At 58.2% G+C, this 26,581-nt stretch overlaps 1 protein-coding gene and 1 long non-coding RNA gene across 3 annotated transcripts; both read right to left on the bottom strand.

Annotated features, from left to right (window-relative positions):
- Positions 1 to 7,271: 7,271 nt before the first annotated feature.
- CIBAR2 (CBY1 interacting BAR domain containing 2) lies at positions 7,272 to 17,310 on the bottom strand. Of its 2 annotated transcripts, XM_045046612.1 has the most exons (9): positions 17,159 to 17,310; positions 15,889 to 16,123; positions 14,880 to 14,948; positions 14,692 to 14,793; positions 14,314 to 14,315; positions 13,759 to 13,867; positions 10,491 to 10,604; positions 8,399 to 8,500; positions 7,272 to 7,603 (listed from the first exon to the last, which is right to left on the bottom strand). In XM_045046612.1, the coding sequence occupies exons 1-9, from the start codon at positions 17,176 to 17,178 to the stop codon at positions 7,499 to 7,501; spliced, it is 858 nt and encodes a 285-aa protein (XP_044902547.1). In that variant the 5' UTR covers positions 17,179 to 17,310; the 3' UTR covers positions 7,272 to 7,498. The 2 variants fall into 2 exon arrangements, with proteins under 2 accessions (XP_044902547.1, XP_044902546.1); XM_045046611.1 differs by lacking the exon at positions 17,159 to 17,310 and having other exon boundaries at positions 15,889 to 16,529.
- Positions 17,311 to 23,474: 6,164 nt separating this feature from the next.
- Positions 23,475 to 25,247, bottom strand: LOC123382347. Its single transcript, XR_006590602.1, has 3 exons — positions 25,138 to 25,247; positions 23,972 to 24,098; positions 23,475 to 23,669 (listed from the first exon to the last, which is right to left on the bottom strand). It is a non-coding gene; the product is annotated as an uncharacterized LOC123382347 (long non-coding RNA).
- Between the last annotated feature and the right edge of the window lie 1,334 nt (positions 25,248 to 26,581).

Raw genomic sequence — 26,581 nt, forward strand, 5'->3', positions numbered from 1 at the left:
ACGGGGGACGCTGTCAGAGGTCCCAGCGTGTGAAGAGGGCGTGCATACACACGGACGCTTTGCTCTAAAAGCCCTAACAGCTCTTCTTGTAAACTCAGGAACCGTAGACTCCGTGCAGAAAGCATCAGATTATACCCAAGAAGAGAGTCTCCCGTCCCGGCAGGTACCGTGTCCAAAGCCAGGAGCTCTGGAGGCTCAGTGGCATTTCAGATTTTCGCTGGCTGTCCTCAGGGGCGGGTGGGGAGGTGGGTGTGTGAGTCACAGTGAGCCAGGATGGCTCGTCCTCTCAAATAGGAAGGTCCCTGCTTGGAAAACGGGACGTCCTTGAGACGCAGCTTCGTATGTGTTTAGCTTTTAATTTTAGCGATATTGATAGACGTGTAAGAGGGGCCCCGTTACCGTTCAGATTGTGCCTGCTGTGTGTGTGCATGTGTGTGTTTAACCAAAGGTAGGAGTATCAGACCCTGATAGTCTAAGTTATTTGTACAGTGAAATGGAGTCAGCTATGATTTTCTCATTGCCAAAAAATGGGGGGGGGGGGGGGTTGCTAAGAAGCTCTTACGTTACCAAAAGGAGAACCACAAAGGGTCCATTTCCTGAGTTCTCTACCCAAGTTAAAACCTAGGATATTCAGGTCAGCCGGCTCACCCAGCTGGGGCTAGGCCAGAGACCCGGGGCGAGAGTCACAGGACCGCCTCGCCTCTCCCTGCCCTCCTTTTTGGGAGTTGAAACCAGCGTGTCCCCTTACTTCTCCAAGGCCAGCTAGACAGTGAGTTCGTTACCGTGGAGAGAAGACCCAGCCTTGAGGTTTGCTCCTCCACGGACTGCGTTCGCTCGTCCCGCAGAGCGCCTGCCGTCGCAGGCTCTTGATGCGATGAGGACAGCGTTCACACCTTGAACGGGTCTGTAAGCGGCTTCGTCTCACCGCGGTGACCGCAGCCGCAAGTCAAGGCCGCCAGCTGCGCGCCTGGCCTTCCTGCACGTCCCAGCTTCCTAACTGGTTGGCTTTTATTTAGGGGGGACCCAGGTGGACCCGGGAGGCTAGATCAGCTTTATTACCAAATTACCTAAAACCGCAGACGCCTGGGCAGCCACGGGGGTGGCACGAGCCCTTTGCCCAGAACAGTGGGGAAGCTTAGGAAGGAGGGTCTGTGGCCCAGGGGGAGGAGGCCCGAGTGGACGGAGCCCAGCCTCAGCCTCAGGAGGAGGTGGGACCCCCTGCCCCCCACCCGGCCAGCTCAGCCTGCTGTCTTCTCTCCCTGTTCCCAGTCATGGCCCAAGCTGCCAGGTGGGGGACCCTCCCACCCCCCAGCCTTGTAGTTCTCCTGAACCATTGTTCCCATGTCCCCGCTGCCCCCCCCCCCCCGACTGCCTGTAAATCATTTATTCCTCAGGACCCTCGGGGATGAGTTTCACCAAAAGGGGAATTATATTGGCTAGAGGCGCCCCTAATGACCAACGTGTAGTGTCCAGACCTCGGGCAAAGCCACACAGGGCCATGTGTCCCATACATCCTTGTCGCCGTGTGGCTGGGAATAGGGATGTGTTGGTTCACCAAGTAGCAAATAGAGGAGTCGTTTTCAGGGTGTCCCCGTTCCGCAAATACACTCGATGCTAAGAACGTTCTCCATGGCTGGCTCCTGCGGGGTGTCATCGGTCCCCTTGTTGTCCTCGGGCCCGAGAGTCACACTCCTTGGGGAGGACGGAAGGGCCTCGTGCTCTGTTTCCTGGGTGCTGGCCTGTGTTCCCCGAGTCGACCAGAGCTCGTACGTGGAACCCCACCGAGCTGTGTCCAAGGGACTCAAGTGTCCCCAGGATTCAAGTACGGCTGTGCTGTCATTGCAGGGCTTGTGGTTACTAATGGAAAGGGATAAGCTCCTCGCTTCTGGAAGACAGGATGCTCTGGGTTTGCCCCGTCTTCCTGTAACTTCCACGCACAGGCCTGTCACAGGGTGTCTGCACAGTTGGGGTCTCTCAGCCTACAGAATCCAGGGCTTCAACAAGGCAGAGTCAGAGCAGAGCCCATCGCAACCTGGAACCCTCCGGAACTGCACCTGAAGGGGTTGCACTTGAGCCAAAAGGGGCCGCCTATTAAATCCCCCTTGACCCACCGCTCAGTCCTAGAATTGGGGGACTGTCCCCGTTCCCTCCTGGGTCCTGGACATGTGCTCAGGAAAGGAGACAGGAGAAGGCACTGCGGGCGCTGTTCCCACACGTCAGCTCTGACGGGGTGGGGACCTGATGTCCTCTGTGCTAGGGACCGCGTTGGGCGAGGCCTCCCGCAAGCCGGGGACTGTCACTTCTGCAGACGCCTTGAGAAAGACAAGCCAAACCTTTGATTATTAGGAGATGCTAGAAATTCACACAGTAGACTCACAACCCCTTAAAATACGTAAATGTGTTAGAACACGGTCAGTCTGCCGCCTTTGTTATAAACCGTGGCCTCCGCTGGGGCTTCCGGTGACGGTTTACATGTGTGCATCGTGTTTTCTCCTTTGGCCAGCGGGTCTCCGACCTGAACTTGCCACCGCCACACCCAGACCTTGCCTTTCAGTCGCCCCAAAGTAGAGTTCAGTGCCGCGGGTGTTCTCGCTGATAGAGTTAACGCAATTCTGTGTCCCACTGGGTGATGTCCTACAAACAGTATTTTAAAGCTGAGGACGTTTCAAGGGTGAAGGTCTCAGAACAGTGCTAAAATCAAAACTGTTTCCCGTGAAGAAAAAAAATATATGTCTCTATATTGCACCTCAGATTGTCAGAAGGTGGAAATGCAAATAAATTATCTTTAAAAAAAAAAAAACTGGTCTGCCTAATTTTTGTTTTCACGTATCCATGAGGACTCCTTACAGAATTGGCGATCTTCTCAGTGGCATGAGTGGCTTTTCGGAAGGAAACATTCTTTTCTGGGGTCAAATAGATGATTTCCTCGCTTACGCTGAGCACGAGCGTCTTGCCCAGATGCACGTACGTCCCACGGAAGCGCGGGAGGAGGAGCGTCCCTCTGAGGGACAGCCCATGCCTTGTCTGCGTGGGGGTCTGCTGGAGTGGCCCCCTGGACTGACCTCAGCCCGTGCCTCCGGGATGCCTGGAACCCCTTCTAGCTGGAATCCTGATCTGGCTCTTCTGTGTAGGCTCTGGGTCTGGAGTGCTCGCTTGTCCAGCAAGAAAGCGGGACGCAGGATTAAAAATGCGAGAGAGGCTAATGTCCGGGAGGAGACAAGGGCCCGGAGTGAGGGTCCTTGCTCCGTTTTAATTAGGATCAAAAGGCTTATAAGCGTGATGGGCGTGCATAGAGAGACAATGAAATCGGGAACATTAACTCATGGGCGTGGGGCAAAGGGGATTTTGAAGATGTGCCAGGTAAGGGGTTTGGGTTGGGTGGAATGTTGTTTCCAGCAGACGTGAGGCACCACCTCTGTTTATGTAAACTGGCCCAGGGGACAGGAAAGACAGGGCATGCGACCTCAGGGTCAGCAAGGCACGTTTCTTTTGCTAATTAGCTCCTTCCTCTCACACTGCAGCAGCAGCAGGCCAAGGGTGGGATTCAGAGGCAAGTACGTGGAAGAGGAAGGACCCCGTTAGGGCAGCAGAGACCCAGAAGAGCATGGGGCAAGGTGGGGTGGCCCGGGGCAAGAGGCCAGGTCCGGCTCAACCTCCCCACCAACCGCTAAATCATTCTTTGAGCCTTGCTTTCTTCATCTATAAAATGGGAAGGAACCTATCAGCTCTCCTGGGTGGTCCTGTGAGAACCAAAGGTGATGTGCACAAGGCCGTCCTTCCCTTCGCTACCCCCACGGGGAAACAAACCCAGGGAGAGGTGCCTCCGGAGGGCTCCCACCTGATAAAGACAGAAACAAGACCAACCGTCTCCGTGGAAATTTTGTAGGATTAAATTTACAACGCATGCGCCAAAATTCACAAAACTAAATACACAATTTAAACAGCGAAGCTTGCGGATGGTGTTTCTGTGGGTTGTAGCCTCTCTCCCTCTGACCTCAGCGACGCATTTGAGGGAGAACCCCTCTGTATTCCGGATGGAGATGCCACCGAATTGACGAACCGTTTAAGGAAACCAAGTAGATGTTCAAATTTATCCGGTTGAATTTTGCGTTCAACAGAAGCCTCCCTGAGCCTCACCCCCCAGTGAGTGGCAGCGTCATCGGCATTGTTTTGGGATTTAGCCATTCCGAAAGGCGAAAGGCGTGCAGTGCTTGGTCATTGAGGTTTTGGTTTGTAGTTCCCTAACGATACATGGCTTGGAGCTATGTTTGTGTGACTAGTGATGATGTGTCTTCTCTGCTGAGGTGTCTGTTCAGACCTTTACCTGTTTTTAGTGGGGCTGGTTGTCTTATCGAGGGTTCTTCGTATATTTTGACTACAAACCCTTTGTTGATACGGGCTTTGCCAATATTTTCTCCCAGAAAGCTTCATTTTGAAAAGTACACGTTACTGCTTTTTGTGCGGGGGTGGGTAGTCTTTTGGTGTCTTGTGGGAGGCGCATCACCAAACCCAAGGTCATGTAGATTTTCTTCTGTGTTTACTCTAGAGTTGTTGTAGATTTGCATCTGAAATTCATCTGCGGACGGTTTTGAGTGCGTTTTGCTGTACGTGGTCATGTCTGCGGCCGCATTCATTTCATTCCGTGCAGTTGCCAACGAATTGTTCCTTAACGATCTTTGGCTAAGAGACGGGATGGGTGGCTCCGTTCAGTGTGACTTTCAACGCGATAAGGGACCCAGCGGGCGGCCGGACGACCCGCACTGCCCCCGAGGGCCGACAGGGGGCGGCCGCCGCACCCCCCCGCGCATGCGTGTTCCCGGCCCCGCCCCGTCTCCGCGTGCCTGCTGACCCGAGCGAGCTGGGTCGCCCTGACGCCGGCCGGGGAGGCGCGTTTGGGACAGTGCGGGCCGCGTCCACGACCTCGAGCCCCGCTGTGGAGGTGCCCCGGGGCTTCGGGGCTTCGTATGTCGGGTGGATGCTGGCAGGAGCTGGGGAAGGAGGAGGCGAGGCCGCGAGAGGAGGAGGTGAGCGTGTGGGAGGAGGGGGTGAGGACGCGGGAGGAGGGGGAGTTGAAGACACAGCGGCGGCGGAGAGGTGAGGCTTGGAAGGACGCAGTGGGCCCCGGGGGCTCAGTAGTGGGCGGCGGGCGTGGGTGTCCGGCGTGGCTCTGGTGAGGGCGGCCGCCAGGGGTGGCGCCGTGCTTGGCGGGTCCCCCCGGTGGCCTCCCCCTGCCACCCGCGCCACCCCGCCCCAGGGGCCGCAGATGTGCGTGTGGTTGGGTGGCGGGAGCCTGTCGCCTCCGGCTCGGCTCGTTGGTCTTTCCCCCTCTGCTTTGGCCGTGGGGGCAGACGCACGCGGCTGGGTTGTGTGTTCTTGGACTTGGATCGGGGCCGCCGTGAGTCTGGCCGACCTGGGGCAGCGGGGGTGCGGGCAGGAGGGACTCCTGCGCCCCCGAGCACCACGTGTGCGTCCTCGTCGGGTCTGGCAGTTTGCAGGGAGGCCCTCTGGCCTGCGTGGCTCAACTGAAAGGCCAGGGCTTCCACTCGGACCCTGTGAGCTCTGGCTGCCGTGGCCACCCCCTCCCCGGACCCTGCCGCTGGGCTCCCCCAAAGTCCCGCTGTCCCCAGGCAGCGGTTCCTCTCTGCCCGGGCGTGGACGAGGCTCCCACTCACCGGGTCAGTCCTTCCCCCCCTGCCCGGAAGCCGTGGGGCACCTTCTCCCCCTGCGGGCACCTGCACCAGTTGCCCTGGCGAGCAGTGGGTGAGCTCGCTTTCCATCAGGAGGAGAGAAAAAGCAAAAACACACCCAGAGAGGGGGACCCTGGAAATCCAGTGGCACCCGAGAGCCGCCACAAGTCGCTCTGTCCACCTGTGCCTCTGGGGCCCAGAAAGAGAGCTGCTCTTCCCAAGTGGCCGAAAAATCCAGACCTTCGTTTTCAGAGAGGGTGGCGAGGCAGGCCCGGGCTTTAGTCCAACTCTGGAATCAGGAACCACCCGCCCCTTCGGTGCTCCGGGGCCAGAGCGGGAAGGGGTGGGCACGGACAGCGGGCCAGGTCACCAAACAGGGCCATATTTCTTCGGAAACTGTCGGTGGGGTCGGGACACGGACGAGGTTAAAGAAGACGGACATTCGTGTGTGTGTGGTGCCCGTGTGAGCGTATAAACGTAGGAGATGTATGGCCTTGTGACGTGACTACGTGTGACTTACAGTACGATCTCCAAAGTGTTGGTTTATAAATTATTACATAGAAAGTGTAGAATGTTGTAGTTAGTAGAAAAAGTTTTTAGGTTTATTTTTGGGAGAGATAGAGACAGTGCAAGCGGGGGAGGGGCGGAGAGAGAGAGAGAGAGAGAGAGAGAGAGAGAGAATCCCAAGCAGGCTCCAGGCTGCCAGGGCAGAGCCCCGTGTGGGGCTCGAACCCACAAGGCCGCGAGATCATGCCCCGAACTGAAGCCAAGAGTCAGATGCTCAACCGACTAAGCCACCCGGGTGCCCCTAGGATGTTTTGGTGATTTTTGGAATGAGCGTTCTCCCTGGTAGAATCAGGGTGGGCTTCCCTGAGGAGGTGCCAGGGAGCTGGATTGGGGGTCACAAAAATCAGTGTGCTGAGGGTGCGAATCCTGCAACGATCCCCTGAAAGTCTTCTGTCCCCCACTTTGTTGATGAGAGAATCATGGGGCTCACTCCCTTCCTCACTTTTGCCACCCTCCACCTCCCTTGTCTTCTGTGATGAGTCCCTGGTTCCCAAGGGCATCCCTGCGCATCGTGTCCACGTGTCAGGGGTGACTCGTGGCCCCGCAGACCCGTATGTGGAAATGCTGACTCTCAGAATGTGGCCTTATTTGGAAATAGCGTCTTTGTAGATATGACTAGTTAGGATGAGGTCACGCTGGGTAGGTGGATGGTGTCTTTACAAAAAGAGGGAGTGTGGACACAGATCCACACACACACACACACGCAGGGAGAAGGCCACGTGAGGGTGGAGACAAAGGTCAGGGTGCCGTGTATAAGCCAAGGGACCCCAGAGATGGCCAGTGGCCCCCAGAGGCTGGGGGAGAGGCCTGGAGCCCACCCTGCCCACCCCTGGCTCTCGACTTCAGGCCTCTGGAGCCTCGAGAGAGTAAATTCCTGTTGTGTGAGCCCCGAGTTTGTGGCGCTCTGTGACCGCTGCCCTGGAGGCCAGTCCGCCGCGCTCTCAACATTAAACCCGCTCTCGGGTGTAAACACCCGAGTCCCCGGGGTCACAAGGTGGGAAAGGAGACCCAGCACGATTCAGGTTAAGGGGCACCCCCCGTTTATTGAGCACCTGCTCCGTACCCGGCACCGTGCTGGGCACAGCGATCCCCAGAGTGACCTCTGAGGTCGGCGAGATTGCCCCGTTGTGCAGATGAGGAAACTGAGGCTCAGAGGACACGGGCCTTACCCAGAGCCCCCCAGCCCGCCCTAGCCCTGAGCATCCAGGGTCAGCCCCCGTTCTCCCGACTGGGGAGTTCTGGTCCTATTGATGGAGCGCCCGCCCCCGTCCTCTGAGGTCTTCCTCGGCAGAGGCTTCCATAGTCTCCTCGTCTTCTCTTCTCTCGCCACGTAGGGCGGTCTGAGCGCTCTAAATGATAACAAGCGGGAATGACGAGGCCAGGGACAAGTACTGAGACCTTTCTAAGGGCTTCGTGCAGGTTTGTTCGCCTGACGCTCCCCACGATCCCACAGGGGGATACTGCTATTCGCCCTGCTTTGCAGGCGAGGCATCTAAAGCGCAGAAAGGTTAAGGACCTGTCCTGAGGTCACACAGCTTGGGCGCAGTGAGTTTGGGCCCAAGTAGCCGGGGCCGTACTTACTTGCTTCACTGCCATTAGAATTAGTCAGAAAGCCATGAGACGCTCCCTGCCCCCTCGACTGTGGGACGCGGGACCCCCTTGTCCCCCACCCACTGGGTGACTAACCCTACCCCGATTGGTACCAGGCTGCTCCTTTATGTTACTCGGGTGAGCACGGAGGGGTTGTCCTGTAGGACCAGAAATGTGCTTTGCTGCGCTCGTTGGGTGCCCTGGAGTGTAGGTACCTTACGACTTCCCTCAAATCTGAGAAATTCAGGCTTCCGACACCCGTGGGCCCCAGGGCACAGGAGCCACCCGTGCGGAGCCCTCGCCTCTCGAGCCGCCACGCTTCAGGACGCCTCTAGGGGGCACTCAGGACAGGCGCCGGCGGCACAGGGCCCGTTTGTGTGTTGATGTGATTTCCCTTCCAGGCCGGTCCAGGCCAGACCCCGGGGGAGGGCTGCACGCTCCCCAAGCTGTGCCGCCTTCTCAGGATCTCCCGCAGGCCCCCCCCCCCCCCCCCCCCCGTTCTCAGACGGCCTCCCCTTTGTCGCGGGATTGACGGCCCCACCCCCAGCGCTCACCTGGCCAGTGAGAGACCACGGGACAGCCGGGGAGGAGACGGTCTCCGTGAGGGGCCGAGCATCGCGATGTCCGTAGAGCCCGTGCATCTTGGCTCGAAAATCCTGCCGGGAGAGACCGGGAAGGGTGGGGTGGGGGTGGGGAGAAGGTGCACGGCCGGCACCACCCCCACCTGTGCTGTAATCTACAGTAGTCCTACCACCCCATTTTACAGATGGGGACACTGAGGCCCAGAGAGGCCAGGTAGTCACGCAGGAAATGAGAGATTGCTCTTTCCCCTAGAAGCACGTCACAGAGGTGAGCGGAGGTACCCGAGCCCGCTCAGTCTGCGTATAACCTCGTATGGTGGTTTCCAAGCTTCCCGCAAATTCCTTGACCCGTCACCCATCGGGAGCCGGGATAGGATCCTCCTCCCGTTGAATGTGTCCTCAGTGACGGACTCACGTCCAGCAAATAGGCTGTGGCAGGAGCGACACGTGAAAGGTGGTACCTATTCCGCCTGCCTCTGTCACGGGATGCTCGCTTCCGACCCGCTGCCGGGCCTCCTGGAGAGGCCGCGGGCAGGGTAGGCCCTGCAGTCCCCACTGAGGACGCAGGCCGGTCGGGCTTCGCGGCACGCGGCTCAGGCCGTAGCCCTGGGCCCCGAGCGCAGAAGAACCCTATGTTCCATCTGACATGCTGCTGTCACCGTCTTGAAATTCTTTTTTTTTTTTTATTTTTAACGTTTTTATTCATTTTTGAGAGACAGAGACAGAGCACTAGCGGGGGAGGGGCGGAGAGCGAGAGGGAGACCCAGAACCCGAAGCAGGCCCCAGGCTCCGAGCCGTCAGCGCAGAGCCCGACGCGGGGCTCTCGAACCCGCGAACCGCGAGATCGTGACCCGAGCCGAAGTCGGATGCTCCGCCGACTGAGCCACCCGGGCGCCCCTTGAATCGCTTAATAATTGTTGAACGAAGGGCCCACGGTTTCATTCTGCACTGAGCTCTGCAAACCAAGAGGCCTGTCCTGTACCCGGATCATAGCCATCATCCGCCAGATATGGTGCGGAAGGCTTTGAGGTGACTCCGGCCCCAGCTACCAACTGACTGAAAACCTGGGACAGACCCGCCCAAGACTGTCCAGCTGAGCCCACAGAAGATAATCACAGCAAGTGGTCGAGGTTTTCCAGCACCGGGTGTGGTCTGGTGTTTTCTAGATAAGTCCGCTCTTGATTTCCATCAGATCAGATAGGGATAATGTGCATTTTGTCTGCATCCAAACTCCGGCGGGCGTCAGCCCGGGATGCTCTTTGTCGTTGTTGATTCATGTGTCTGTTTTTTTATTTTTTAATTTTATTTATTATTTATCTTGAAAGAGAGGGAATGAGTAGGGGAGGGAGAGGGAGAGAATCTCAAGCAGGCCCCGTGCTGTCGGAGCAGAGTTTGAGGTGGGGCCCAATCTCACAACTGTGAGATCATGACCTGAGTCAAAATCAAGTCAGACATTCAACTGACCGAGCCACCCAGGCACCCCTTGTGTGTTTGTTTAAAAAAATTTTTGTCAGGGGCGCCTGGGCGGCTCAGTCAGTTAAATGTCTGACTACAGCTCAGGTTATGATCTCGTGGTTCGTGAGTTCGAGCCCCACATCAGGCTCCGGGCCGTGGAGCCTGCTTCGGATTCAATGTCTCCCTCTCTCTCTCTGTCCCTCCCCTGTGCTCTCTCCCTCTCTCAGAAAATGAATAAAACATTTAAATATTTTTTTAAAATTTTTTAAAGCTTATTCATTTATTTTTGAGAGAGAGGGATAGTGTGCTGAGCAGGGGGAGGGGCAGAGAGAGAGGGAGGGAGAGAACCCCAAGCAGGACCCATGCTATCAGCACAGAGCCCAACGCAGGGCTCGAGCCCATGAAGCCATGAGATCGTGGCCTGAGCCGAAATCAGACGCTTAACAAACGACCGAGCCACCCAGGCGACCCAGGATTCATCAGAGTGAGTCTTCAAAATTATAACCGTTGCAAAATGTTGCCAATGAAAACTGCTTCTGAATCGAGACAACTGAAAATCAAATTCAGCCCCATGCCATCAGATAGAAAATGGAGCATTTGTGATGTGTACCTCGAGGTCTCTCTCCGGGTCGTAGTTCTCCAGGGTCTGGAAGGCGCTGGAATATACCTCCACCGCTTTGGCATGTAAGACCATCTCAATAGTGACAAAGTCAGAAAAAATTTTCTGTGGGGAGAGCAGGCGGAATCTCATAAACCACATTCTCAAAGCCCTGGGGCCATCTTGAATACGGGGGGCGGGGGGGGGGTCGAATGGGGGTGGGGACTGTTACTTGCCCTTATGGGGCAGGTCCAAGGCCAACGTTACTTTTGTTTTTGCGGAACAGACAATACGTTCCCATTCAAAAGCTGCCTCGCCCAGGAATTGTTCCGGAAACACAGAGGGCGTGTTTCTGGTGACTCTCTAAGGGGCACGCTTTGCTCTGCCCTGTCGCCTGGGCTCATCTGCACAGCCTTTGCTTCTGAGGACAGGTGTTTGCAGCTTGATGGCTACAAAACCTTTGGCCTCTGTCACCCACGGGCCGTGAGTGGATCTTCCGGGAGAGACCTCACAACCTGACGAGCCAGCTCGCCAAAACGTAATCTTGTGATAGAGATTTTGATTTCTCTAGATCAGATGGTTCGGCTCAGCTCAACGAGCTCTAACGGAGTTCCCACTGCATGCCCAGCCCCAGTGGGGGCTCCTACTGTGTGCCAGGCTTCACATAAGCGCCTCCTGTGTGCCAGGCCTCACATAAGCTCCTACTGTGTGCCAGGCCTCACATAAGCGCCTCCTGTGTGCTAGGCCTCACATAAGCTCCTACTGTGTGCCAGGCCTCACATAAGCTCCTACTGTGTGCCAGGCCTCACATAAGCACCTCCTGTGTGCCAGGCCTCACATAAGCTCCTACTGTGTGCCAGGCCTCACATAAGCGCCTCCTGTGTGCCAGGCCTCACATAAGCTCCTACTGTGTGCCAGGACTCACATAAGCTGCTACTGTGTGCCAAGACTCACATAAGCGCCTCCTGTGTGCCAGGCCTCACATAAACTCCTACTGTGTGCCAAGACTCACATAAGCGCCTCCTGTGTGCCAGGCCTCACATAAGCTCCTACTGTGTGCCAGGCCTCACATAAGCTCCTACTGTGTGTCAGCTTAGGAGGAGAGGCTCCTACTCTGCTTTGGGCCCCAGCAGGACACGGGCTCGGTGTTGGGGGAGGAGTGGGCAGTTTGGAAACACACCACATCACACAAACATTGCAGTGCCTGCTGGGGGGGGGCAGGCTCAGAGGAAGTCCCCAAGCGAGCACAGGAGGGGAGAGGGGCCAAGGCCAAGGTGGTGATGGGGATATGTGCGTCCCGTCTCCTTCCTTCTGCCCCTGGGAGGCTGGCCTGGTGGTCACTTTCTGCCATTTACTGGCGTGTGGCCTCTCTGACCCTCAGTGACTTCATCTGCACGGTAGGGACACGTGCGGTCCCAATTCACCAAGCCCTGTGAGTCAGTATGGCAGTTGCGTCCGTGTCCCCGAATCACCACCAGCTCCACCGGGGACTTGGTCAGAAATGCGGACTCTGCAGCCCAACCAGGGTGGGCCGGTCGTCGGGTGATCTGCGTTTGAGGCAGCCCTCCAGATTTCTGATGCACGCCCGGCGGTGTGGACCCTGGGACGAAAGCATCACTCACGTGCTCTCACAGGAGCCAGAGAGCTCTTTTGTCCATGTGATCATTGTATATACAGAAACGTGACCTAACCCTGATACAGTGGTAATCATCCTTTCCAGTTCTGAGGGGTTTTTTTGTTTGTTTGTTTGTTTTTTGTTTTTCTCTTGCGGAACTGGGAGCGCTTTTTAGGGGATGGTCTGGATAAGTGCCTCTTACAAACTTAATCCCAAAAGTTCAAAGGATGCCCGCTTTCAACTGCGTGCGTTTGTTGGCCCCTAACTGTGGAGCCCAAGCCTCTTGTGCTCAACTCTCGCTGGTACCCCGCGGGCCTCATAAACAGCAGATGCCTGATGGTGGCCTGCTGGTGACTTCGGGTCCTGCCTGCCGCACAGAGGCGGAGCACCAGCGACCATCACCCCTCCCGCTGGTGCGTTATTTGTTCGTTCGTCTCCCAAACGTTCACTGAGTACTGCTAAGTGCCAGGCTCTGGACCCTGTGCAGGGACCCGGCAGGGGGACACGACAGCCAGGCGCTGTGCTGTGCCCCACGTGTGCGTGCCCTGTGGCGCACAGCGTCGGGGGGCAGGCATGGAACAGCAAGTCGCCCCCCATGCTCTCCACTCCCTAACGAATGGCGTGCGTCATGGGTCTTCCCCAGGGTGGCAACTTCATGAGGACAGGGTCCTTCCTTTTCTGGCTATGGTGTCCCGGCACCAGGCACAGCGCCGGGCACATAGTAGGTGTGTATTTAACGTGTGTTGGATTAATGAGGGAATTAAAAATACAATTAACCTATCCGCCGCGCCCCGGGATAACTGACCCCAGAGGGAGCAGAGCAGTGAATCGACGTCAGGGCCGGACTGGGCTGGGGGTGCAGGTGAGTTTCCCTGGAGATGAGGGGGTGTCACCTTGATGCAGAGTAAGGGCTAAGCCTTCCTGGCAGAGGGGCACAGCCTGTGCAAAGGCACTGGGGCACGTCGGGGGTTTGGCGCCCTTGAGCTTGGAGTGATGCGTCCATGATAAGGCTGGGCTGGGGCTTCCGGAGGCTTGGGGAGGATTTCCGCCTTTATCTTTAGAATCAGGGAAGCTGTGGGAGGGCGTTAAACCCAGACGTGACAAGTTACAGCTGCCTTTTGTGAGGTCCCCGGGGCTGCAACTTGGGAAATGGACCGGATGGGGGATGGAGAGTGGGTGCAGGGACCTCTGTGACCAGCCGGGGCTCTGGGCCCAGGAGTCTGGGTTGCAATGCCGGCGGCAGGGATGCGTGAGGAGGAAGCTCCCGTGCCCAGCCCCCTGCGCCTAACCATGGCTGGCTCGGCGGAGGGTGAGGAAAGGAGGAGGGAGTGAGGGCAGAGGCTGCGGGTCCCTCCGTGGCGAGGAGGGGGTTGGGGGGACGGAGTCTGCCAAACTGGCCTGGCGGGGAGCCGGGCCTGGGTGCTCAGAGGCGGGGCTGTGAGCGCTGAGCGGCTAGATCAGGCCGGGATTAATCGTCCTGGGAGCCGGGGCTCTGAGAGCCGTCTGGGCAACGGGTGTTCACCCATGCTCACGTACACGCATCCGCGCTCACACACACGTGCACACTCACACTCCCGCAGACATGCACGGGCTCACACACACACACACACACACACACTCACTCCTAGAGGCCAGAGCACGTCACCACAGGGCGACGACCGCTACCTGAAGATCTGTGAGCTTCCGCTTCTGGAAGGCTTCAATCATCTCCCCCAGCTGGTGGGTGGTGTGGCTGGCATCCGCCGAGGCCCTCTGCACGCTGGTCTCTGCCTGGCTCCGGAGGTAGGAAGTGTCACGGGGTGGTTCTGGCCTTTGGACTTTTCTGGATCATTTTCAGGTCTTCCTCTGGGTCAGCTCCCTGCCTCACGGACGCCTCTCTCCAATTTGGTCATCGGAGGAAAGGCCGAGTGCGACCGTGGTGAAAGGGGCAGGCGCCGCTCGGACAGACCTGCTGACTAGCTGCGTGACCCTGGGCAAGTCGCTAAACCTCTCTGAGCCTCACTTTCTCTGCCTGTAACAGGGGACGGTGATCACAGCGGCTTTGCATTAAACGGGGGGCACCTGCCGAGCTATCGTAACAGGTGCTGCACTGTCGATGATAATTAATTCCCGCACGTGGAACATTCTTTAGGTAATTAGCTAATTTGTGTGACCTGGTCCCACGCCGGGCACGTGCAGACCTGGGTGTTGGTGCCAGGCACCCTCGGAGTGGAGTTCCACGACTGCCCCTTACCTCCCTGGTGTGACCTAAGGCAGGTCACGTCTTTCGGCCTTGGCTTCCTCATCTAGATGATGGCAGTGGGGCTACAAGTTAGAAGTGCCCCCAGCCCACTGCTGGCCCCGCACCTCTGACTCGCATCCTGAGCCCAGGGCTGTGCACACACCTGCGCAGGTAAAGGTTCACCTGGCTCTTTGGGGAGGTCGTCCGTCACCTGCACGGGGCTCGGCCTTGCCCAGACACACGCGGGGCACTCACCTGGGACTGGGGAGGGTGCTGTTAAGGAGCCAGGTGAGTCGGCAGCCCCTGCCCAGAGGACGCCTGTGACCGACGCCCCGTGTGGCCCGGCAGCCTCGGGCCCACGGCCCAGGGAAGGATACAATCGTTAGCCGATCCGACGGTGACTTCTGCCTCAGTTTCCCCAGCTTTGCCAGTTGCTTGATCTCGTTCTTCTGGACTTGCTTTAGCTTCTTGATCTCGGCCTAAAGGAGGGAGGAGGGCTGCGTCTTGCATGTCCAGATGGGCCACTCCCGGTCGGGCGGTGCCCCCCCCCCCCCATCAAGCTTACCCGAGTCTGCTTGATGTGGGCCCCGTAGAGTTTCAGGGGGCTGATGACCTTGGTCTCCAGCCTCTCGACCTGGGGGAGTGTGGACAGGCAGAGAGTCAGAGCGGACAGAACCGGGGAGGCTTGGCGGCTGCACGGATAGAGCGCCGCGGGCACACCCGTGGGTGGGCGCGTGGCAGGAGCCCGTGGGGGGCTGTGGACGCCTGGGACGCGGTCCCTCGTCCCTTAGGGTTGTGAGCGCCGCCTGAGCTCAGGGCTCGACCTCCCAAAGGCTCCGGCAGCACATTTCATCCCACGAGCCTTGTTTCCTCACCTGTGAAATGGGTATAATGACTGTGCCCACTGAGGGTTTCGTGACAGTTCACTGGGACCCGTGGCTCTTTCAGTTCTCCAGCCTGCCTCACGATCTCACACGGGAAGCCCAGAAGAGCAGGGGATTCAGACCCGACTGAGCCAAGTGCGCTGTGCAGCCCCCGAGGGCACAGCATGGTCTTGGGGTGGATGCCTCACAGCCCCGAGTCAGTGCCTAACTGCCAGGTGAAGGTGTCCCCCGACCCCTTCCCCCACAGGCTCCTTAAGACCCTGATTGCCAGGCACCGCCCCCAGGGGTGCTGACTCAGCGGGTTCTCAGTGAGGCCCAGGAACCTGCATTTCTAGCAAATTCCCCGGTGAGGCCGATGCCTTGACGCCCAGTGGCCTGAAAATTTGGCCTGCCGGATGGGAGTCCCGTCTTAGAATCCCCCCATGCCCGTTCCTTTTCCTTATCCTGTGGGATAAACACAAATCTAGAAGAAAAGATATGTTTTCCCAGGAGTCCAAAGGCAGAGGGACTTTCCTCCTCGCTTTCCTTCCAGCATTTTCTTTTCAGAAAACCTGCGATGAGAAATCCTCTCTCTGTCCCTTTGGGACGTATGTAAACCTTTTTAGAAGCGTCGCAGCGCGGCTTCGGCCCTCAGACCTGACCCCCCCCCCCCACCCCCGCGAGGGATCCCCCCGGGGCCACCCTGCCTACCTCGGCCTGCCGGTAATCCTGGACTTTGGCCAGGTCCTCGGCGAAGCTCCTCAAGGTGGCCCGCATCTCGGGGTGCTCGGTGTTGGCGAAGTCGGTGAGCTGTTTGACCAGCCGGTCGGCCTTGTCCCGCACCTGGGCCGTCTTGCGGGTGTAGGCAGCCAGCATCGAGCAGAACTGGCCCAAGTGCTTCTCGGCGTTGGTCACCGTGTCCTCCATCACCCTCACCTGGCTGTCCCTGGGGAGGTGGGGCCCGGGAGGCCGTTCTGGGCCCCGGTCGGGACAGCCACGCAGGGTCGCCCGCCTGCCACCCTGCGCCCGGTCAGGCGCCTGGTCCCTCCCTCCCGGTTCCATCGAGGCGGATTTGGGAGACCGGCCGGGCGGCAGGAATGCAAAGGCTGCTTTGGCTCCAAATCCAGTCTTAGCCTCCCTGGGACCCTGAGTGGGGTTTTCTATTCCTGGCAGAGTTATTCTTCTTCTCTTCCTAGCTGTGATGGCCCCTTCCTCCAAATCCCCTGAGTTTGCCTTTCCCCCCAGCTGTGGAAAGTCTCTCCTCTCTCCAAACCTTGAAGGTTTTTTTTTTTTTTTTAATGAATAAACTTTAGGGGCGCCTGGGTGGCTCAGTCGGTTGAGCGTCTGACTTTGGCTCAGGTCATGATCTCACGGTTCGTGAGTTCGAGCCCCATGTCCGGCTCTGGGCTGACGGCTCGGAGCCTGGAGCCTGCTTCTGAGTCTGCGTCTCCCTCTCTCTCTCTGCCCCTCCCCTGCTCACGCTCTGTCTCTCTGTCTCTCTCAAAAATAAACAAACATTAAGAAAAGAATAAACCTTTTTAGGGGGCCAGTTTCAGGTTTGCAGGAAAACCAAGTGGAAAGTGTAGAGAGTTCCCTTGTTTCCTCTGCTCGGAGCACACACGGTTTCCCCCGTTATTAACGGGGCTGCGTTTTTAAAGAAGCTCACTGGGTGGTCCCGAGGTAGCCTGGAGTGTGTGACCCTCAGAGCAACCAGGCATCAAAACGAATGGCTAAGGGGCAGGCGAGCTGTCGGAGAGCATCAGTAGAATCTGACCAGAAGCAGAGGTCAGCTTCTGGAAGCCTCCCCGGTCTGGAGCCCCGTCTTCCCCTGACCTCGAGGTGGGGTCGTGTGGGAGGGAGAGCGCCCCTTACCGCTGCCCGCCCCCAGCAGTCCTGGCCGCCCCCGTCCCTCTTGGCGCATCAGGCCCCCGAGCCCTGCTGCCCCCTCCCTCCCGGCCGAGGCCGGCGCAGAGCCGCTCACCTGGAGAGAACGACGCTCATTGTGACCAGAGGCACCAGCTGTTCTGGGCTAAGGGAATAGGGACAGGGCCCCGGGGGTCCCTGGGGGAAGCCGGCAGGGCTGGGCGCAGCTGCGCCGTCTGGGCTCAAAGGACGCTGCCACCTGGTCGCCGGGCAACGTGGCCACCCACAGCTACCCTGGGAGGAGCCCCAGCTGCTTGCCTGGCAACCTGTCCCCGGGCCAGCCCCGCCCAGCCTTGCGTCAGCTGGGGGGAGGCGTCCCAGGGAGCCCCCACTCCTCTCTGAAGGTGGGGGTTCCCCGAGAGGCAGCAGGGACTGGAGTTAGGGCAGCTTGCCGTGCCTCGGCCCCTGCTGGCCCAGGGCCCTTCCTAGCCACGAGGGGTGGCCACCCAGCCTTCCCCAAAGTCTGGGAGTGGCCGGCAGGGTCCTAGGAGACCCGGTTGCTCAAGAGGGGTGTGTGGGAAAACACAGTCGGCCTGGGGGGGTCCCGGAGCCTTGTCGCTGAACGGAGGGGGTGGGACACCAGCCCAAAGGGACTCCTTTAACGCTTCAATCACCGTTTCATTATTTTCCCCCTTATTATAAAAACAGTACCAGCCCATTGTTAGAAAAGTGAGAAAATAAAGACACAAAAAGAAAACCCCAGGCCACCTAGAAAATTGTACTAACTTGCAACACGTTGTACTAATTGTAAGGTTTGTTCGTTTCAGGGCATGTTCGCTTTACCTACAGAAAGGAAGTATCCAAGTGGCACCGGTGTCAGAGGCCGGGTGAGAAGAGGGGCAGGTGCAGGGCCAACACAGCAGAACGTTGGCGCCTGTCGCCGCTGCGGGACTCCCCAGACGACCGTGCTCGTCTTGCCTGTCTGGAGGTTTCCACAGTGGAGAGCGTTTTTTCAAAAGCACCTATAGAAGCAGGGACTTTAAGAGTCGGCTGAACACAGGCTCAGACCCCGGCCCCCAGCCCTACTGTGTGACCTTGGGCTCACCGCCTCTGTAAAAGGCGACCCTGACAATACCTCCTTGCCTTGCCCACGCGTAGAAGAAAGAAGTCTGGGGGCGCCTGGGGGGCTTAGTTGTGAAGCGTCCGACTTCGGCTCAGGTCGCGATCTCGCGGTCCGTGAGTTCGAGCCCCGCGTGGGGCTCTGTGCTGACAGCTCAGAGCCTGGAGCCTGCTTCCGATTCTGTGTCTCCCTCTCTCTCTCTGCCCCTCCCCTGCTTTCTCTGTCTCTCTCTCTGTCTCTCTCTCTCTCTCAAAAATAAACATTAAAATTTTTTTTTTTTTAAATAGAAGTCTCTGGCATGAGGGTAAAGGGACAGGGCAGGGGCCGGACCCCCGAGGTGGTGACGGCTCCCCCGTGGCTGCTGCCTGCCCCCTCCCTACCCTGTGTTCCCGTGGACCCTGAGTACGGGAGGAAGTCTCAGCTTCCTCCTGCGTAGATCCACGTGGGACCCACCGCCTCCTGCGACCCGTGCACCTAGGCTCTGCCGGCCATCACGCGACTCTTCCCTGTACGAAGCTGGGCACCTGATCGGCTCCCTCTCACATCCTTGGCTCCCTTCGCTCGTGGGGGCTGCACTGAGTTGAATAACGTCTCCCCCAAATGTCCACCTAGAACCTCTGAAAGTGGCCTTATTGGGAAAGAGGGTCTTTGCAGATATAATTAGCGACAGGGGTCGTGCTGGGGTAGGGTAGGCTCTAGTCCAGTGACTGGTGTCCTCGTAAGAAGAGAAGGCAGAGACATGGGGACACGGCCGTGTGACCCAGGGGCTGAGACTGGAGGGATGTGGCCACTGGCCAGGGACCGCCGGCAAGACCGGAGCTGGACAGGGCTCCAGACCGTCCCCTGGTGCCCTCGGAGGGAGCTCGGCCCTGTCCGCACCTTGACTTTGGACCTCTGGCCTCCGCGCAATAGGACAGACCTCCGCTGGGGGCCGGTGACCTGCCTGCTGTCCCGGTCCTCTGACCTCACACCTGCGCCCTACACTTTCGATTATCCCTTTGGACGGTTAGTCCCCTCCTGAGCAGGCCCGGCTGCGAGTCTCGTCCAGGTCGAGAGGTGCCCGCAGCGGAGGAGACCCCTTTGGCCCGGGGGTTCTGGGTCCCGTCCCCGGCACCTTCTCGGGTCCTTGGCCAAAGAAGCATCCCCGCTCTGGGTCCTTGTCCCTCGGCTCTCCTTCCCGCCGGCTGCACATGAGTGCGCCTCTCCTCGCAGAGAAGCTCTCCCAACTGACTTCCCCAGCCCTCCTCTCGTCTGCTCCCGCTTAGTAGAACTTTGGAGAACAAGTGGCCTCTGTTTCCGTCCCTCCCTCTCGCCTTTCCAGCCGCTGCCTCGCCGTGGTCACCAAAGCTGGTGCCCTCCCTCAGCCCTGTCCCCTGCCAGCAGCGTCCAGACCTCCTTGTGTGTCCCTCCCTCCCTCCCTCCCTCCCTCCCTCCCCCTGCCCCCCTCTCTGTCTCTGTCTGTCTCTCTCCAGCTTCTTCATTAAGGACTCACGCAGATAATCCCCGTGATAGCCAGACCCGGGGAGCCCTGTGTGGCCTGTTCGCCTTCGCTCCTGACTCACTCAGAAGCCGTAACAGACTCTCTCCTCCCAAAGGGTGGGTTTTCTTTTAAAAAGCAGGAGTTGGAGGGGCACCCGGGAGGCTGAGTCGGCTGAGCGTCTGGCTCTTGATTTCGGTTCAGGCCATGATCTCACGGTTCGTGGGATCAAAACTGACGTTGGGCTCTGCACTGACAGCTTGGGCCCTGCCTGGGATTCTCTTTGTCCCTCTCTCTGCCCCTCTCCTGCTCACGTTCTCAATCTCTCTCTCTCTCTCTGTCTCTCTCTCTCTCAAAGTAAACAAACTTAAAAAAAAGGCGTTGGAAGGCAGCAGGACAACATAACGGGAGACAGGGAATTTGGGGCACCTGAGTGGCTCAGTCGGTTAAGCGTCAGACTTTGGCTCAGGTCATGATCTCACCATTCGTGGGTCTGAGCCCCACGTCAGGCTCTGTGCTGACAGCTCAGAGCCCGGAGCCTGCTTCAGATTCTGTGTCTCCCTCTCTCTCTGCCCCTCCCCTGCTTGCGCCCTGTTTCTCTCCGAAAGATGAATAAACATAAAAATTTTTTTTTAATGTCAGCTTTTCAGGTGACCGAGTCCTGGGGTCGGATTCCTGGGTCGACCGCCTCGCCCTCAGGGTTTCCAGTAGTTCCATCAGGCTCGGGTGCAGGGGTCCCCGGGAAGGCGTCTGGTGGCTGTGGTCAGCTCCCACCATTGGCTGACTTTCTGTGCGGGAGGTGGTCCTCTGTGCCCTGGGTGGGCCTCACGCAATCAGTCGCAGGTCTTTTGAGCCAAACGGAGGTTTCCCGGGGACGAAGAAAGTCTCGAGGCCGCAGCATCAGCTCCGGCCTAAGTTTCCAGCCTGCTCGCTGGATTTTGGACTTGTCAGCCCTCACAACCCCATGAGCCAACCCCTTACGATAAGTCTGTCATCTACCTGCCTGGTTCTGCTTCCCTGGAGACCCCAGCTCTTCTAGGATGAAGAGAAGCTACAGGAACCGGGTCGGGGTTCGGCCGCTGGGGACGGGCGTCTGTGTTGCAGACAGTGGCCACAGGAGGGCAGCAGAGACCCCCTAATGGGCACTTCCCGGGTGGCGCGGGCAGAGTGGCCCGGGGACCTGGAAACACAGGGCAGGAAGCACACGCAAGAAAGCACGGCCTGAGCCCAGATGCCAGAAAGCAGCGGGTGGGAGACGAAGGGCGACGTTTGAATTCACGTCTTAGAGGCTTTTAGGAACCTTGAAAAATGGAAACCACCTTGTCGTAGGGCCACCTAGAGACATCTTGCGGCCAGAGGGAGAACAGCTAGGAGACAGGGAGGGACGCAGACCTCCTGACCCTTTGCCCCCAATCCAGTGTGGGCCCGCAGAGAGCAAGGACGTTCTCCTAGGAGACCTCATGGGACTGTCACACCCAGGAAATTAGCACGGACGCAGTGCTGGCATCCAAATCCCTGTCCGGAAATTCACGCGTCCCCCGTTGCCGCATGTGGGTCCCTGCCGACTCAGGAGGGGCTGCGATCCCTGCCCGATTCTTCGTCTCCTTAGAGTGGGAAGTGCCCTCCGCCTTTTTTTTCCTTCCAGGATCCTGACTTTTCTATTTTGCAACTTGTTATTTTGAAATAACTTCAGTCGTACAGAAATAACGCAAGAACTCTTTCACCCAGACTCCCCGATTGCGAACGTTTTTCTGAGTTTGTCTTACCGCCCTCTCTCCCTCTTCCCGTGTAGTTTATTTTCTGAACCGCCGGACAGCGAGTTGCGGACCCGACGCCCCCTCGGACCCAGACCCTTCGTGTGTGTTTCCTAAGAGCACGGCCGGCCTCTTACGCGGCCACAGAACAGATGGCAAAATCAGGAAATGATCGCCGCTTACGCAGTGTTATATTCTATTATCTCATCTCCAGACTTTGTTCAGAATTCACGCTTGTCCCGGTAAAGTCGTTCTCGTGAAGAAGCAGACAGCATTTTCTCCTGCTCCAGGATCCGATCCAGGCTCACCTGCTGTCTTTAGCTGGCTCGATTCTGACGTTGTTGTGGACTCTGGGCCAGTCGTTTTAGGGAACGGGCCTCCGTTGGGGTCATTGATGTCTCCTGGAACATCAGGTTTCACCCTCGGGAGGAGCTCTCCCCGGTGGCCCTGGGTCTGGGCGAAGTTGATCCTCTGTCCAGGATTAGGTGTTCCTGAGTGTCCCCTCCGCCCTGGCTCCGGGCTGCTGGAAGGGACACGTCCCTACGTGTGCACACAGGTCCTTGCCTCATGGAGCTTTCTGTCCGGGGGCCCGAGTCCGGGCTCCTAGCTGGGACTCAGGACAGGCCAGGACGCCCCCACGGAGTCTCAGTTTCTTCATCCGTGAAGTGGGGACGGTAACTTCCCTCATAAGGTCACCTTGGGGAGATGTCGGGAAGGGACCCTCTGTGTCTGGCCTTAGTAACCCAGGGAGGGATGGGGGCATAAGGTCCAGATGGGCAGAGGGCCTGCCCCTACATGTGTCCCCACATGTAGCCTGACCTTCCTGGGCTCAGGGAGCTCTTCCCTCCCGGGATCCAGCCTCAGACGTCTTCCAGCAGCCGCCTCGCCCTGTGCTGACATTTCGCAGACTGGGCAAAGCCGGGAGGCCAGCGCACGAACTCAGGGAGGGGGTTCACCTGCAGACCCCACAACCGGCAGTGGTTTCGCGGTCCCGCCGGGCCCCGGCGTTCCTTCCGATTCCGAGTCCGGCTTGGGGGGTGTGTGCGGGGGTCCCGGGGGTCGTGCCGAGAGGCCCCAGTGGCACCGGGGGTGGGTACAGCCGCCAGCCGGGTCCTGGTGGGGGAAAGCGGCAGGGTGGTCCAGACCCCCGGGAGATGGCTCCATCCAAACTCGCCTGCGCTGGGGGGCATCGGGCCAGCCCCGGCCGGGTGTGGCCGGCAGGGGGGACAGCAGAGTTTGTGCCCGGTTGCTGGGCCTCAGACTGGCAAAGAGTAGCAGACGATAAATCAGAGTGGCCCAGCTCTAGGTGACGGGCGGCCCCTGAAAGGTGTGGGGGTGGGAGTCTCACCCTGCCCGCCCTTCACCCCCCACCCCCCCCCCCCCCCCCCCCAACCTCCCGACTCTGCCTCCTGCTCTGACTTCTGACCTTCAGGACGTGAGATAATAAATGTGTGCTGTTTCAGCCACGACATTTGTGGTCATTTGCTCCACCAGCCACAGGAAACTCCCTTTAAATTCCAAGTCTAGCCGTTTATCCCCTCTCTGGGGCTGGCCACGGAGGACGAAAAGACTCTTCCGGGCACCTGTCCAGGGGGCGCTGACCGTGGCGCCCCCACCGCCCTCAGCGGCTTCCTCGTGCTCCCCACTCCCGGACAGGGGCCCTGCGCCCCAGACCGGACCCCCGGCACTTTGCTCCGGCTCTTTGCTGCTGGTCTCCCCTTTGCCTGAGCCCTGATTCCAGCCCACAGACCCTCAGGGAGGAGGACCGTGGAGCCAGACTGTCCCAGTTCTCATCCGTCTCTGCTGGGTGCCTTGGGGAGGCACGTCCCCTCTCGGAGGCCCAGTGTCCTCACCCGTATAGTGAGGGTGGGCTGTGTCCGTTCTCCTGGCTTCCAAGGGCATCTTGTGAAACACCCATGAAGCTCTTTGCCGCATTTCCTGATGATGTCACTTGCTTTTTTTTTTTTTTTTTAATTTTTTAACGTTTATTTATTTTGGGGAGAGAGAGAGAGAGAAACAACGTGAGCAGGGAAGGGCAGAGAGTGGGGGGAGACACAGACTCTGAAGCAGGCTCCAGGCGCTGAGCCGTCAGCCCAGAGCCTGACACGGGCCTCGGACCCACGGACTGCGAGATCGTGACCGGAGCTGACGTCCGACACTCAACCGACTGAGCCACCCGGGTGCCCCTGCTCTTTCTTGTTCATCTTTAGGGCCATGTTCAAATGTCTCCTCCCCCCGGGCTTTGCATCTTCCGTGCCGGGATACATGCTTTAATCACCTGTAAGGACAACGCAGTTGCTAACATTTATTGGGCTCTTACTCTGTGCCAGGTACTGGGCTAAGTGCTGTACACACAGTGATACATGTCACAATTACTTTTGTGCATAATAATTATCTGTTCCGTCTCCATGCCTGCCCAGCCTCTCCCACATGGTAGGTCCCCTACAGCCCCTCTGCAACTGGCTGTAACTTCACCCCCCGGCCAAAAACATGATGCGTCATTTAGAAATAGTACTGGCTGTAGGTAAAAGGAAACTCCGAATAACCATGGCTTTGAGAATATGGACGTTGATTTCTCACCTTTATGATGTCGTGATGTCAGAGCCCAGGTTTCTCCCTTCTCTTTCCTCTATTGGCTTCTGCTCCTAGAGTTGTCTCCCGGTCCAAAATAGCTGCTGGAACTCCAGCCATCACATCCACCTTCTATCTGCTCAGAAGAAGGGGGCGGGGCGAGGCAAAGAAGACCAGGCCCCTTCCTTGACTTAAGTTGTGCACATCACTTTGTGCTCACATCCCATCGGCCAGAACCCAGTCACATAGCCACACGCCTAGCTGCCAAGGAGGCTAGGGAATGTAGCCTGGGCTGCAGGGCCTGACTTTTGGCAGGCCTCACAGCTACCAACTCCCCGGGGACTCAGTTTGTACCCACACCCACAAGAGCCCCGGCCTCAGGGAGCTCGATGTGGACTCCCTCGGTCTTTCCCAACAGGGGCCCAACGTCAGGGATCTGGGGAGCTTGGCCCACACCCTGTGCTCGCTGGAACTCAGAGTTCGTGTGCTGACCCAGCACCAGTGACAGGCCTGATGTCCTTTCTCCAGGCCAGCGGGCTCCCTGGGCTCGACATCATGTTTGTGGCATGCCTCACTGCCCGTCTGCAGTCTTGACCAAACAACTAGGAAAGGACTCTCGGATTTCTTCAAATGAGCAGAAGAAAGCAAAGAAAACCCAAAATATGTTTCCTTTGGAAAACCCGGGGATGATTTCAAAACCCGATGATGCACAAGTCGGGAAGGGGCTGGGGTAGCTGCTCTCCGGGTCCACCTGACAGAAAAGTCCAGGAGGGCTGCGGGAAGGGCCCCCGGGGGGAGGCCCTTGTCCTGGGGGAACCGTGCTGTGTGACCTGCGTCGGGTCACCGTCCGTCTCTGAATCTCGTGTTCTGATCTGTATGAGGGCGGGACCGAGTGTCCTCCCGCCTGTGCCACCCTGGAGACCGAGCGCCCTGTACTCTGACTTGCGTATCGCTTTCTGACGAGCAGCCGGCTGGGCGCTGTCTCTGGACCCCCCGCTCCGGGGAGCCCAGCCCCAGCTCCCCTCTTTGCTCCTGCTGAGCTCCTGGCCGCACAAACACTTCTGTACGATGGGAAAGCCTTGATCCCTTCTAGGCCAAGGGAAGACAATTTAGGAGCAATTGCTACAGGAAAGGGTGGTGGGGAGCGTAAAACCCTGGGGACGCGTCTTACTTACATTTTTCACAAAGCATTTCCCCCTGATTATAGAAAATCCAGAGGGGGCGCCTGGGTGGCTCAGTCGTTGAAGCTCCCTCTCTGCTCAGGTCTTGACCTCAGGGTCGTGAGTTCAAGTCCCAAGTTGGGCTCCGCGCTAGGCGTGGAGCCTGCTTAAAAAAAGAAAGAAAAGAAGAGAAAATCCAGAAACATAAGTAGAGAGAAAAGCCCATAACCTGCCATCCAGGGAGTGACATTTAGATACGTTTCTTTACTACGTCTTTTGTAAATGCTTTTTTTTTTAACGTTTATTTATTTTTGAGAGAGAGACCGAGCACGAGCAAGGGAGGGGCAGAGAGAGAGGGAGACACAGAATCGGAAGCGGGCTCCAGGCCCCGAGCCGTCAGCACAGAGCCCGACACGGGGCTCGAACCCACGAACCGTGAGATCGTGACCGGAGCCGAAGTCGGAGGCTTAACTGCCTGAGCCACCCAGGCGTCCCTGGTAAATAATTTTTATAATTTCCTAAACTCTGCAGATCACAGGCATTCCCGTGTTGTTTCTTATAAACTCTGCCTTGGTGTGATTTTTGTTATTTGCCACCTTTGTATTAAGAAGGATTTCAAGGGGCGCGTGGGTGGCTCAGTCAGTGGAGCGTCTGACTCTCAACTTTTTTGACTCAGGTCATGATCTCCCGGCCTGTGGGGTCAAGCCCCGCGTCAGGCTCTGCCCTGTCGCTGTGGATCCCGCTTGGGGTCCTCTCTCCCTCTCTCTCTGCCCCTCCCCTGCTCTCTCTTTCTCAAAATAAATGAGAAAAAAAAAAAGATTTCAAATATATAGAACGGTGGGAAACCATAGGACGTGGCGATCTGCGTATCTACCGTCGAGGTTGGCCTCGGCCGGCCGCTTTTTAATGACTGTGCGATATTCCGCGACAGGACACGTACCTGGACGTGGTGGGTTACTGAACAAATATCGACGAAGCACCTGCCCTGTGCCCGGGGGCCACGTCCGGGAACAAGCAGCCTTGGCATTTGCCAAGGGCCTAACGCAGAGCACGTCAGGATGCATCGAAGGGGCGGCCAGGGGGAGAAGTAAAATTTCTAACCGTGCAAACGCCTCGCCAGCAGCCTTCCTGGGGGTTCAGCGCACCTCGCGGGGGAAGGTCTCCCTGAGGACTTTTGGCCCATCGGTTCGGGACCCTTTCGCTTAGTAGGACGGAATCCCCAGGGCATCCCCGCCCCCGTCCCCCGCCGGTGGGAAACCAGCACCGAGCAGTCCCACACTTTCTACGGCCACATCGACTATTCCGCGCCGACCCTCAGCCCCCCTTTTGGGGACCCCCCCACAGCCAGAGCAGCCCCTCTGCTTCCCAGTCGTGGGCCCGCGGACCGGTTCTGACCTGCTGCAGGCCTCAGTGTTCTCGTCTGTCAAATGGGACGAGTACGTCAGCCTCCTCCCTCGCG

Source organism: Felis catus, chromosome E2 (assembly GCF_018350175.1).
Source record: "Felis catus isolate Fca126 chromosome E2, F.catus_Fca126_mat1.0, whole genome shotgun sequence".
Taxonomy (NCBI): Eukaryota; Metazoa; Chordata; class Mammalia; order Carnivora; family Felidae; genus Felis; species Felis catus.